Raw genomic sequence first — 13,696 nt, 5'->3', positions numbered from 1 at the left:
GTGTCGCTAAGCGTTTTTGTGCTGCAAATAAGGATTTAACAAATAATGAAAAATGTACAGTGACAGTAATGGTGCTTCCTAAACTTCTGAGAAGAGATTTAGAAGAAGACTTTGAGGTTCCTGTCGCTAAACGTTTTTGTGCTGCAGATGAGGAGGAATTGGAAATTAATGAAAAATGTACCGTGACAGAAGTTGTGCTTCCTAAACTTCTGAAAAGAAATTTAGAAGAAGACTTTGAGGTTCCTGTCGCTAAACGTTTTTGTGCTGCAGATGAGGAGGAATTTGAAATTAATGAAAAACTGGAATTATCCGTGAAAGTAGGTTCTTCTTATTTTTTATTATTCGACTCGAGGGATGTTCCAAACTTTTTCTCTATCATCGAGAAACTTGCTGAGCCTTTCAAGAATATGGATATTTGGAAGCCTATAGAGGGAAATTTTTCCCCTTTTATAATATCATTCGAATCAAGGAAATTTCGAGGAATGAAGTGGTGGTCCAGTATTCCTAATAATGAAATAATTAGATTAATTATACAACGACAAATGTCTGCACATGGACCACAAGGCCTTTTTTTTGGGAGGAAAATATTTTACTTTTCCTAAATACAATATTCAAATTGTAAGTACTTTTTAACTGTTTTCATTGTTGTATTTCATTGTTAAATAAATTTCTTTTATGTTTAATTGCTAGTAAGAAATACTAATTAGTGCATTTAATTTAGGTTGACAAGGAAATGGTCAGTTGGCATGGCAGCAGAAGAATATTTATAGAGATTCCTAAGATTAAATACGGGACCCATCAAATTTCACTACCTTTCGAGTTAGCTTCAAAGAGAAACTGTATTGTTCAAGAGCACAAGTCTTTATTTAGTGCTTACTACAATACTGATAAGGGCTTCTTTTTCTTTAATCGCAAGATGAAATTTGTGCGAAATTCATTGATTAGAGTAAGTATATATCATTGTTTTGTATTTTAATTTAATATGTAGATATTTGATTTAAATTATTATTACTCTTGTTTATAGATTGGTGAATATAATGATTGGTATGGTCCAGATTTAGAATTATTATCCCATGAAGACACAAAGGTGACAAAAAGGGTTTGTATCTTGCTTCTGGAAATTCCTTTTGAATGGCAGGCTACTTTGAATTGTACTATGGAACAACGAATTGCCTACCTGAAGACACATATACTAGAATCAAAGGATCCCTTAGGGTCTCCCTTTATAGTTGGTGGTGTGAAGTGGAGAATACGGAATAAAAAGGTTGAGCGTGTAAGTGTATATACCTATTTATGTAATGTATTTTATTTGTCCATTCATTTTTTATTAATTATTAATTTTAATTTTCAGTATTTTGGACCCTGACTTAGTACTAAATTAAAATAAAATGTTATTACACTGAGAAAACTGGAGTATTGGACTGAACATCTGGAGGGACAAATCGTTCATATTTGAGAGTTAGCTATTGGATAACAATCTAAATGTTCAAATACACCATTGACAGATATTCGTGCCATTTCTCTTGGAGGGAAAATGAGTTTATAACAGAGGGACAAATTAACCATCTTGAGAAATCCCTTCCTTATCCGGCGCGAAATGAATAAATATGGCAACTTAACCCCTAAATTAAATACATAAAATGTCAGAAAAATAATTTCGCGCGCATCAGATCGTACACATTTTCTGCGCAACTATTAACCCTCAAATATAATGGGAGAGAATATACAAGTAGATTTCCATTACCAATTCAAAATTTATTTTAGAAGGACTATTTTACTTTCTTCATAAGCAAAGGAGACATACACTCTTTGAACCTCCGAATTTGACACTCCAGTTTTCTCAGTGTATGATTGTCATCATCATTATTATTATTATTATTATTATTATTATTATTATTATTATTATTATTATTATTATTATTATCATTATTATCATTATTATTATTTTTTTATATTTTTTAATTTTTTTTTTGCTTAGGGACTTTTGGGAAATCTGCCTACAGATACCTTGGATTCCGCGCTCCAAGGTTATGTGGGGTTGGTATGATAAAACAAAAGGAAATAAAAAAAAGAAAAATAAATCTATAAAAAATTAAATTTAATACACTGGCGACCTACTACCAGGCCGACCCACTAAAACCCGTAACCCTTCTTCACAAAATAAATTAATAAAAAACAAACAAAACAAATTAAAAGCTGTTTAAATTACGCTTTTTGGCGGCCGTCGAGATCCTTCCTCGACATAACCGAGATTATGAAGTTCTCGACTTGCCGCCAATTCTCTTCTGACTGGGTCATCAGCGATACCATGTTCTCCGGTGTAACTTGACTGTTTACACCTTCGAACATGGCCCGCCTCTCCAAGTCCCATTTTCTGCATGAGAAGAGGGTGTGCTCCGCGTTGTCCTCAGGGAACTGGCAATATGCACACACCTCGTCCTCGCGTAATTTAAAGCGACACAGGTACGAGTTAAAACACTTGTGACCTGTGAGCGCCTGTGTCATATAATAGGAAACCTGACCGTGTTTCCTATTTATCCAGGTGGCGAGTGCCGGGATAAGGCGATAAGTCCATCGACCTTTTTCCTCACCATCCCATCTTTCTTGCCATCTTTCTATGAGCCTGTGCCTCGCTTCTTTGCGGATCAGGCCCTTGCTTGGTCTTGTTTCCTCATCTAAGGAACTTCTTTCTTTAGAAAAGAGAAACATTTCTTCCCTTTCCCTTGCCAAAAGATCTGCTGGCGGGACACTTGCAAGGACCTGCACAGCACTCGTAGATACCGTCTTATATGCAGAGATGATACGTGTTGTTATCGATCTCTGCGCCGACAGTACCTTTTCACAGATGGTCACACATCTTTTACTCCTCAGGGATGGGGCCCACGCTGGTGCTGCATAGAGCATTTTAGCATGGGCGACACTCGCCACCAGTCTCCGTTTTTGTTCACGGGGTCCGCCTACGTTTGGCATTAACCGTGAAAGATTAGCCGCACACTCGATCGCCTTATTTGACGCCGTAGCCATGTGGTGGTGGAAGTTTAACCTTCCATCCAACTCCACACCAGGATATTTAATTTGCTTACTCCACTTGACCTCGAATCCGTCTATCACGATTCGTGGGAGCTCATAACCACGTCTGTCTGACCAGCAGTGCCTCGGTCTTTTCCAGGGCCATTTCAAGACCTCTGGTATCCAGCCAGCTTTTTGCTAGTCGCAGACATTCGTTCACCAATGTCCCAAGAGCCTCCTCACTTTCGGCAGTGCACACGAACAACGCGTCGTCCGCAAAGCCGATGATCACCGCACCTTCGGGTAGATCCATTCGCAGAAAATCATCGTAAGATACATTCCATACAAATGGACCCAACCTCGAGCCTTGAGGAGCCCCACGCTGCATCTCTTCCTTGAGAGTGCAGGTGTCTCCCTCATATATAACCCACCTGTCGCTAAGATAATTATCCATTATCCGCAATAAGTAGGGCGGCATGTTTTTCTTTTCCATCGACTCGATGAGATCTTTTCATCTTGCGGAATTAAACGCGTTGCGTATGTCAATTGCTACCAACGCGCAGAAGCTCTTCTTTTTCCCAGGTCCCAATTTGTTTTTTCCTGCCTTGGCTTTGTCCACAACTGCCTGGATGGCATCAACTGTGGACTTGCCTTTACGGAAACCAAATTGGTGATCTCATAGACGATTCTCTTCGGCCAAGTGGCTTTGCATTCTCTGCAGAACCATATCCTCTAGAAGTTTACCCATCGTATCTAGCAGGCATATAGGCCTGTATGAGGAGACTTTATGTAGAGGTTTTGCACCTTTCCTCAGGAGGACTAACCTCTGTCGCTTCCAGTCGCGGAAGAACTCTCCTCTCTCAAGGCAAAGATTAAAGCATCGAAGCAGAATCTGGGGTGGAGTGTCGATTACCAACTTTAGGATCTCGTTACTTATCCCATCGATTCCAGGCGCCTTGCCTGTTTTCAATCTTTTGCCTGCTTTTTGCAGGTTACTAAGTGTGAAGAGTGCTTCTTCTTCGACTTTGCAAAAACTCTAGTCCCTTCTAAGGTATGGCTCTGCAGGAGGAAACAAAGAACTTATTATCTTTCTGACCCAATCGGGATTGTCCAGGCAGGGGGTCTTTTGCCTCGTCACTAATTTCTTAGTTACGATTTCAAAGCCAGACCCCATGGGTCCTTACCGACTTCCTCGATTAGGTCCTTCCAGCTACGGCGTCGCGACCTGCGGATCTAACTTCGTTAATATTCGCGATATTACGTTTACGTCGTTTTTCTCGTCTCCGCGTAGACGAGTTTATTCAATTCTTTGTACTTTTATTTGTGTTTTGTAAATATATTTTGAAGTTTCGATTCTGTAATTAAAATGTTAAAATTATTTAAACGAACCCTGACCGACGAGCAATCCACACCCTTAACATTCATTACAAATTCTTGGCGAAAAGTCCCGCATCGCCGCATCTCCGACAGTTTTTTGTTCTGTCGGGGCCCTTGCAAATTCGGGTCACGTGTCCATAGTCTAGGCACTTTTGACATCTTGTCACTTCTAAGTGCGTGCGGATGGATGCGTTTATCCAACCAATACGCACTTTGCCTAGCTTAACCAGACACTCGCTGTCCTTTTCACTTAAGCGTACTAGTGCCACTTTCGTACCACCAAAACGTGTCAGAACTCTGCAAGTCACATCTAATTCGGGCTTTTGCAACTTTTCCTTTAAGACGGTTAAAACGTCCGCCTCTGAAGTTGTTTCATCGAGTTCCCGAATTTCGAGGGTCTTTTTATTGACAAGAGCCGTAACCTCGGCCTTGTCGTGAAGTACGGAAGTAAGTTTCTCAGCGAACTTTGAAGTTTCACCCCCCTTTTTGACCACAACAAGAACCTCCTTTTTAAGAGTTCTCCTAATTTTCACAATCTCGGTGCCGGTTTCCTCTGGCTTTACCGAAGTTGTTGCCAGTTTAATAAGATCATAGTAGGTCTTTGGATTCCGGGCCGAAATTTTTATTGCCTCCGTGGTTCTAATTTTGGGGGGGCGCTTCTGAAGTCTCTCCCTCTCTTCTGCTTTCTTCAAGGCCTTTCTCTTACGGGCATCCCGTTTCCTATTGGAGACGGTTTCGAAGTCTTTTTCGTTTTCAGGCTTATTTTCCAAAGTTGCCTCCGAATAAGAAGCAACCCTGGCCGAAGCAGCCTTACTCACCTCCGTCTCCATAGCAGTAGGGTTTGCCTTGGTCTCTTTGCTCTTAACCCTCTTACCCTTGGGAGTGGTCACAGTAGAATCAGTCTCCGGACCTTCATACTCTCTAAGGCGCTTCCTTGGGTCGATGGGCTTGCTCTCGCTAGATGTAGCGTGCGACAACGATCTAGGAGTTTCAGGATTCGAATTTGGTTTGCTTGGGCTAATGAAGGGCTAAGTCCCTTATCTTCGGAATTTTTGCTTCGGCTCCCTCCAAAATCCTTAGAGCCGTCTGCACCGACTACCGGGGCTTCAACCCAATCAGAATCGGTGGTGGGATTACCCTCTACAGAGGTACCCACTTGGAGTAATTCATTTGATTCTTTATCTATTTCATTTTTTTTATTCTATGGCCCGTATCGAGGGAACGATCGAGCCTAAACAGGGTACTACCATCTGGCCAAGATGGACCCTGAACCGCCTCCGTTAGTTACATAGACGTTATAGCATTGCCGGAGCATTGATGCGACGTCTATGATATCCAAGGGCACGTGAACAAGTTCGTTAGGACGTGGAGGTCGATGTGTCTCTCCAAGATAGCAGGAAATTTCCGCAAAGGGAGTGCATAATATGCACTATGGTATCTCTTCACAGAGTTTACCCTCATTATTATTATTACTATTATTATTATTATTTTTATTATTATTTATTATTATTATTATTATTATTATTATTATTATTATTATTATTATTATTATTATTATTATTATTATTATTATTTGTAGTCGGAAGTGGAAAATCTGCGAATTCAGATACCTGGGTAATGAATTCCAGGTTATGTGGGGGTGACCGCTCTTGTTCTGGTCTACCCACTAAAAACCACTCCCGTCTAAATTTGGGACACTTGATCCACCTGCGGAACTACCGTCAGGCCTTCAACTTCGCAAATGGTGGTCCCCTTGTCCTACTCCTTAACTGGGCCTTAATCCGCTCTAGCTTTGTGGGAACGTGGGTGGGAGGAAAACTAAATGATTTCCTCCCCCCCACACTCACACACAGCTGAGCACTGGACTCCTCCGGTCAACATCGTCTTTCGTCTCTTGCCGCTCTTGTTCTGGCATTATTTCCTCCTTGTCCTTGACAAAGTCTTCTTTGCTTCCTCGAGGGCAGTTCTGAAGACCTTGCAACCTCCTGATCCGGCGACATGCTGAATATTCTCCTTCTCGCCGAACTTTGCCTGGCATAAGAAGCAGCATGGGCTCTTCTTACAATCTGCTCCCTTATGGCCAGCTTCTCCGCACTTGAAGCACGCAGCTGACCTATCTACACCTTGGCAATCTCTACCTAGATGGCCGTAGTCAAGGCAATTATTATTATTATTATTATTATTTTTTTTAGCTTTCTGCTGGGTAGTTAACATAAACTTTACAACCGAATAAATTCAATTGGAAAGGTTATAAAGACATTAAAATCTTTTATAGAGAAACAATTTGTTACAAATTGAATCATACAGGACTCTGTTGATTGCCTTCTGATTTTAGACATCAAGGACTCACATCGACCATACCATGTTAAAAACCCAATAATATTAGACCTATTATTCACCTACGGAACTACCTATTGTCTTTAAACTTCGTAGATATATGGTCCCGTTTAGTCGCTGATGCGACTCTTCCGTGCCGCTCTTGTTCTGGCCTTATTTCCTTCTTGTCCTTGACAAAGTCTTCTTGGCTTCCTCTAGGGCAGTTCTGAAGACCTTGCATCCTCCTGATCCGGCGACATGTTGGATACTCTCCTCCTCGCCGAACTTCGCCTTGCATAAGAAGCAGCATGGGCTCTTCTTACAATCTGCTGCCTTATGGCCAGCTTCTCCGCACTTGAAGCACGCAGCCGACCTATCTACTGCTTGACAATCTCTGCCTTTATGGCCATAGTCAAGGCACCTATGGCACCTTGTGACCGTAGTTCTTCTTCTGACCTGGCAGGACACGAACCCAATTTTAATGTGTCCTATTTTCTCCAGCTTATCTGCATCCTCTTGGCTGGTGACAACGACAGCGAGCTTTACTCCTCGCTTGTTTGGGCCAAGGACCGCCACCCTTCTGCTCCCTGCTGGCACCGTAGAGATTTGCTCCAGGGCATTCAAAACATCTTCCTTTTCAGTAAGAGCGTCCATATCGCGGATTTCCAACGTAGTTTGCCGGACCGCAATCTGCACCTTACCCAAATCGCCGATTACCTTTGTCACCTCCTCGGTGAACAGCTTCTTGTTTGAAGACCCTCCAATTTTAATGAGAAGGTCTCCCTTTTTAGTGGGTAAAGCTCCCACAACCCTTGTCTGGCTGGCCTCCAGGTCAGCCTCCCTTCGAACCTTTGCCAGCACTTCAGCGAAAGTTTTTCCTTCGGCCACTTTAACGATCACTGTGGCTCTTCCCTTCTTGACCTGGTCTGGCTTTGGAACCGTTTTGTTCCCCTTGCCTCCAGTCTTTTTTGGTTTCTCCTCCTTTTTCCTTTTTGGATCCTTCGCAGGCTCAGGATCACTTCTCTTCCGCTTCTGAGCATCTAAGACGACGTTTCTCAACACGATTGCGTTACAACGATCTCTTCTAGCTCTGCGATCTTGTCTAGCTTCTTGAGACCAGGTCAAACCCTGGTAGAAACTCTCGTCCTTTTTCGCAGCTGCTGCGTGCTTCTCCTTTACGTCCCTTATGAGCGATGTTAAGCTTCTGAGTCCATCCTTCATTGTCCTATTGACAATCTTCTGGACTTCACAGGACTTCAGCATCTTGCTGACCTCCTCCTCCATTTCTAGAATGCTCGCTGCCTCTTCCTCCCGCAGCTTAACGCATTCATCTCGATCTTGGTTGCAGCTTGCAATGTCCTTTGCCGAGGCATTACTGAAGACAGAAATGCAGCTGGCTTGACTCGTCACGCTGCTCGTACTCCCTCGTCTCTCCGACCTGTCCACGATGATCTGTGGCACTACCAACGCGTTGTTGCCCTCCTGCATCCTTGGGCCGCTGGCCACCGCCCTCACGCTCGAAAGCGCTTGACGATCGGAACCAGTGAGGGATTTAGCCGTAGCATTACCCCGCAGGTACTCTTCCTCGTTTTTACAATCGCTCATGATGGATGTTTCTTGTTTGCTGGTTTTGGTCCGCGTCGAGTATTTGATTTCCTCGATACCACCTATTTCTAGGAAGCTAACCTATCCGCCACCTGGCACGCGTCCGATAGAGGACCAGCAACCCCGCGCAAAAATGCGACCCAGGTAGAACAAAAGTTCCAACCGGGCACGGAATTATTATTATTATTATTTTTTTTTTCTTGCTTAGGGAATTTTTGGAAAATCTGCCTACAGATACCTTGGATTCCGCGCTCCAAGGTTATGTGGGGTTGGTATAATAAAACAGAAGGAAATAAAAAAAAGAAAATGAAATCTATAAAAAATTAAATTTAATACACTGGCGACCTACTACCAGCCCGACCCACTAAAACCCGTAACCCTTCTTCTGGAGCCCTTTACCCTCCCTCGGAACTGTCGTAAGACTTAAGCCTTCGAGGGTGGCGCTCCAACTCTGTCGCTAATGCGACCTTCTTCTTCTCACTGCGGTTTTCCTGCGTCCGTAGTTAAAAAGATGATTAAAACTATTTCATAGTCTAAGCGGAATTTACAGCACGACAATAATAAAAAAAAACAAAATTTTTTTAAGAAGTATAAAAAGTCAAAAGATAAAATCGCAAACGGATATAAAAAAGAAAAGAAAAAAAAAGTAAACACGTATATAATGTTGAAAAGACAAAACTGTACAAAGATGAATAAAAAAACACAAAACAATTAAAATAATTTATAAGGACAAATAAATCACAAAATAAATTAATAAAAAACAAACAAAACAAATTAAAAGCTGTTTAAATTACGCTTTTTGGCGGCCGTCGAGATCCTTCCTCGACATAACCGAGATTATGAAGTTCTCGACTTGCCGCCAATTGTCTTCTGACTGGGTCATCAGCGATACCATGTTCTCCGGTGTAACTTGACTGTTTACACCTTCGAACATGGCCCGCCTCTCCAAGTCGCATTTTCTGTATGAGAAGAGGGTGTGCTCCGCGTTGTCCTCAGGGAACTGGCAATATGCACACACCTCGTCCTCGCGTAATTTAAAGCGACACAGGTACGAGTTAAAACACCCGTGACCTGTGAGCGCCTGAGTCATATAATAGGAAACCTGACCGTGTTTCCTATTTATCCAGGTGGCGAGTGCCGGGATAAGGCGATAAGTCCATCGACCTTTTTCCTCACCATCCCATCTTTCTTGCCATCTTTCTATGAGCCTGTGCCTCGCTTCTTTGCGGATCAGGCCCTTGCTTGGTCTTGTTTCCTCATCTAAGGAACTGCTTTCTTTAAAAAAGAGAAACATTTCTTCCCTTTCCCTCGCCAAAAGATCTGCTAGCGGGACACTTGCAAGGACCTGCACAGCACTCGTAGATACCGTCTTATATGCAGAGATGATACGCGTTGTTATCGATCTCTGCGCCGACAGTATCTTTTCACAGATGGTAACACATCTTTTACTCCTCAGGGATGGGGCCCACGCTGGTGCTGCGTAGAGCATTTTAGCATGGGCGACACTCGCCACCAGTCTTCTTTTTTGTTCACGGGGTCCGCCTACATTTGGCATTAACCGTGAAAGATTAGCCGCACACTCGATCGCCTTATTTGACGCCGTAGCCATGTGGTGGTGGAAGTTTAACCTTCCATCCAACTCCACACCAAGTAGGGCCAAGTAGGGCGGCATGTTTTTCTTTTCCATCGACTCGATGAGATCTTTTCATCTTGCGGAATTAAACGCGTTGCGTATGTCAATTGCTACCAACGCGCAGAAGCTCTTCTTTTTCCCAGGTCCCAATTTGTTTTTTCCTGCCTTGGCTTTGTCCACAACTGCCTGGATGGCATCAACTGTGGATTTGCCTTTACGGAAACCAAATTGGTGATCTCATAGACGATTCTCTTCGGCCAAGTGGCTTTGCATTCTCTGCAGAACCATATTCTCTAGAAGTTTACCCATCGTATCTAGCAGGCATATAGGCCTGTATGAGAAGACTTTATGTAGAGGTTTTTCACCTTTCTTTAGGAGGACTAACCTCTGTCGCTTCCAGTCGCGGAAGAACTCTCCTCTCTCAAGGCAAAGATTGAAGCATCGAAGCAGAATCTGGGGTAAAGTGTCGATTACCAACTTTAGGATCTCGTTACTTATCCCATCGATTCCAGGCGCCTTGCCTGTTTTCAATCTTTTGCCTGCTTTTTGCAGTTCACTAAGTGTGAAGAGTTCTTCCTCTTCGACTTTGCAGAAACTCCAGTCCCTTCTAAGGTATGGCTCTGCAGGAGGAAACAAAGAATTTATTATCTTTCTGACCCAATCGGGATTGTCCAGGCCGGGAGTCTCTTGCCTCGTCACTAATTTCTTAGTAACGAGTTTAAAAGCCAGACCCCATGGGTCCTTATCGACTTCCTCGATTGGGTCCTTCCAGCTACGGCGTCGCGACTTGCGGATCTCTTTCTTAAGGTTCTTTTTTGCCTCCTTGAAAGCCTCTTTTAGCAAGGGATCTCCCTTAGATCGGGTATATGTCCTTCTTTGTTTGAGGCATGCCTTCCTCAAGGAGGCTAGCTCCTCTGACCACCAGTGCAAGGATTTTCTTACGGGAATAGCGCCTTTGCGTGGCATTGACGCATTGCAAGCGGTGACTATCATGTTCCTCACCGCTCGCACCTCCCTATCCAGACTGCTCGGCCTCTTCACTCAGCCCAAGTCCTCAATTAAAAGGGCTTCTCTTAAGGTACACTCTCACCTCACTGCCTGCCTGCCTGCACAGGCAGGCGCCATAAGAGTGAGAGAGAAAAAACATTTAATTTGAATTTTCTTACTCTCTTACTCCTATGTGTTACCATGTCAACCTGCAGGCAGGCAGGCAGGCAGTAGGAGCTGTGCTAGCGCCTTTAGGGACCGGCCAAACTTTTCCTTGTCGAGTCTCTTTATATTCCACGAGGAGGTTTTGCGACTAGGAACATCCTGTCTTTTTCCTTCTCGTGTGTCTCCCATCGAGAGTGAGAACTCAAGGTACTGGTGGGCCGTATTCTCGAATCGATGACCCTAGATGTCGCATGCGACATACCATGCGAGATGGAGAAAGCTATTCTTGAACGATTGTCGCATGCGAGATTTCATATCGTATGCGAGAATTGTCGAATGTTTCATCTCGTGTGGATTTTGGCATTCGAAATGTAAAGTCGCCTTCGAAATAATAATATTGTAGGTACATGTGTTTCAACATTTTTTAATGATACTTTATTAAAAGTGCTTTAAAGGTATGTATAATTATAATAAATATAATACAATTATAATTATTGTATATATAATTGTAAAATTAAATTAATATTTACGTTAACGTTAATGAAGTAGTATAACTTTGGAATAAGTGAATTGTTAATTGATATTTTTATACTTTTGCAATAATAATTGGCATGTTTTAAAGTCCTTTGTTTTTTAGTTAATAAAATGGATTTAATTTGTAAACAATATTACGATTTATTAGAGACCAAAAAGAAAATGATTTAAAACTTTATTTTATATATATAACCTAAAATATGAACCTTTTTAAAGGTTTAAATGTTAGGTTATAAGAACTGTTTTGAAAATCATTATTACTCAATCATTGTCTTTATTAAATAAAAGCATTCGATTTATGGTTTCGCAAATGAAGTTAATATTAAAATAACTACATGGTTAGAGAAATTAAAAGAAATCTTTTTTTCAGATTTTCAATAATGGATATGGCATTGCGAAATGCTATTCAATTACATATCGCTGATCAGCTAGAAAATGTGGTTGACTTTAATGAAAGGCAATTTCACGAGAGACAAGATGCTTTTGAATTAACAGATCGAAAGTTTATAAAACAGTTTAGATTAAAAAAAGAATTAGTAGATACAGTCATAGACACTGTGGAAACAAATTCAAGAGGAGGCTTAAGGGCATCTGCATTAGATCCTTGTACACAAGTAATTAAAAATTACAATTTTTAAAAACAATCTTTTGTTTCTTAATATAATTGAAATGCTTAACAGAAAAATTATTTGTTTATAGGTTTTAACAGCATTGCGTTTTTATGGAGCTGGGAGCTATCAGAATTGTATAGCCAATAATGTCAATATGGCTATAAGTCAATCATCCGTCAGCAGATGTATTACTAATGTTAGTAATATTTTAAATCTACCCGAAGTTTTTAACAATTGGGTACATTTTCCAAGTACTTTAAACGAATTGCAAGAAATTCGTAATAAGTAAGTTAATAGAGTATAATTTATTAGAGTATGACCATTATTTTAGCAAGTTTGATTTTAACAAACTATTAAAATTTATTTAATAGATTCTGGGAAACGCATCGTTTTCCTGGGGCAATTGGATGCATAGATTGTACGCATGTAGCCATTTATCCGCCATTGATTCAAGATAATGTTTATCCTGAGCACATATACGTCAACAGGAAACAATATCATTCCATTAATGTACAATTGGTAAGAATGTAATATTAAAAATGTTAGAATAATGTAGAACGCAATTCTGAAATTTTTATGATATATACTGTTATTTTTAGATATGTGATCCAGATTTAAGAATTATGAATGTAAACGCAAGATATCCTGGAAGTACTGATGATTCTTATATTTGGAATAATAGTAACATCTTGCCTATTATGCAAGAAATTCACAACCGAGGACATTCATATTTTTTGTTAGGTATTGTACTCTTACTATAAATTTTTGTCTACTGACAACATTAAAAATAGTTTAAAAATTAAACGTTAATAAGGTTATAATGAATTATATCATTTATGTTTACGTAGGTGACTCTGGTTATGCGCAAAGACCTTGGATGATGACTCCTGTACTTGGAATGCAACAAAACCTACCTATGATAAATTATAATGACCGACAAAAGAGTACTAGAGTACTTATGGAGCGATGCAATGGTGTTTTAAAAATGAGATTTCGATGCCTGATGAAGCATAGAGTTTTGCATTATAAGCCTGAAAAATGTTCAAAAATCATCAATGCGTGTACAGTATTACACAATATGTATTGATAATAATGTACCCCTGCCTGTAAATAATAATGATCCAATTGATATAGACTTTGGCATGTATGATGAAAATGAAAGGAATGGTGAAAGAGACGCAATTGATGTTGCAAACAGAAACGTGGATTTAACGGCTGGACGAAGAGCGCGAAACATTTTAATTAGAAGATTTTTTTCATAGCAAATGATATATTTTTTAAATAAAAACATCTTTTTAAAAAACTTTGGTAGTAGTTTATTTTAATTTTGCCTGGTACATTATTTAAAAATTAAACTTTTATTGTATAAACATATTCAATACCTATGACTAAAAAACAAATAATTTTAAAATTATTCAGACTTTTAGTTCTAAATACTTAATAAATATCACGGAGAAAA

At 40.6% G+C, this 13,696-nt stretch overlaps 1 protein-coding gene across 2 annotated transcripts; it reads left to right on the top strand.

Moving 5' to 3' along the window:
- Nucleotides 1-1,218: 1,218 nt before the first annotated feature.
- On the top strand, nucleotides 1,219-13,480 carry LOC122512969 (putative nuclease HARBI1). Of its 2 annotated transcripts, XM_043629174.1 has the most exons (6): nucleotides 1,219-1,273; nucleotides 11,997-12,240; nucleotides 12,326-12,522; nucleotides 12,609-12,756; nucleotides 12,837-12,978; nucleotides 13,086-13,480. In XM_043629174.1, the coding sequence occupies exons 2-6, from the start codon at nucleotides 12,007-12,009 to the stop codon at nucleotides 13,322-13,324; spliced, it is 960 nt and encodes a 319-aa protein (XP_043485109.1). In that variant the 5' UTR covers nucleotides 1,219-1,273; nucleotides 11,997-12,006; the 3' UTR covers nucleotides 13,325-13,480. The 2 variants fall into 2 exon arrangements, with proteins under 2 accessions (XP_043485109.1, XP_043485108.1); XM_043629173.1 differs by lacking the exon at nucleotides 1,219-1,273 and having other exon boundaries at nucleotides 11,957-12,240.
- Nucleotides 13,481-13,696: the final 216 nt, after the last annotated feature.

Source organism: Leptopilina heterotoma, unplaced genomic scaffold (assembly GCF_015476425.1).
Source record: "Leptopilina heterotoma isolate Lh14 unplaced genomic scaffold, ASM1547642v1 Lhet_130, whole genome shotgun sequence".
Lineage (NCBI taxonomy): Eukaryota > Metazoa > Arthropoda > Insecta > Hymenoptera > Figitidae > Leptopilina > Leptopilina heterotoma.
Note: the sequence above shows the minus strand (reverse complement) of the source record. Positions and strands in the feature narration are given on the sequence as shown.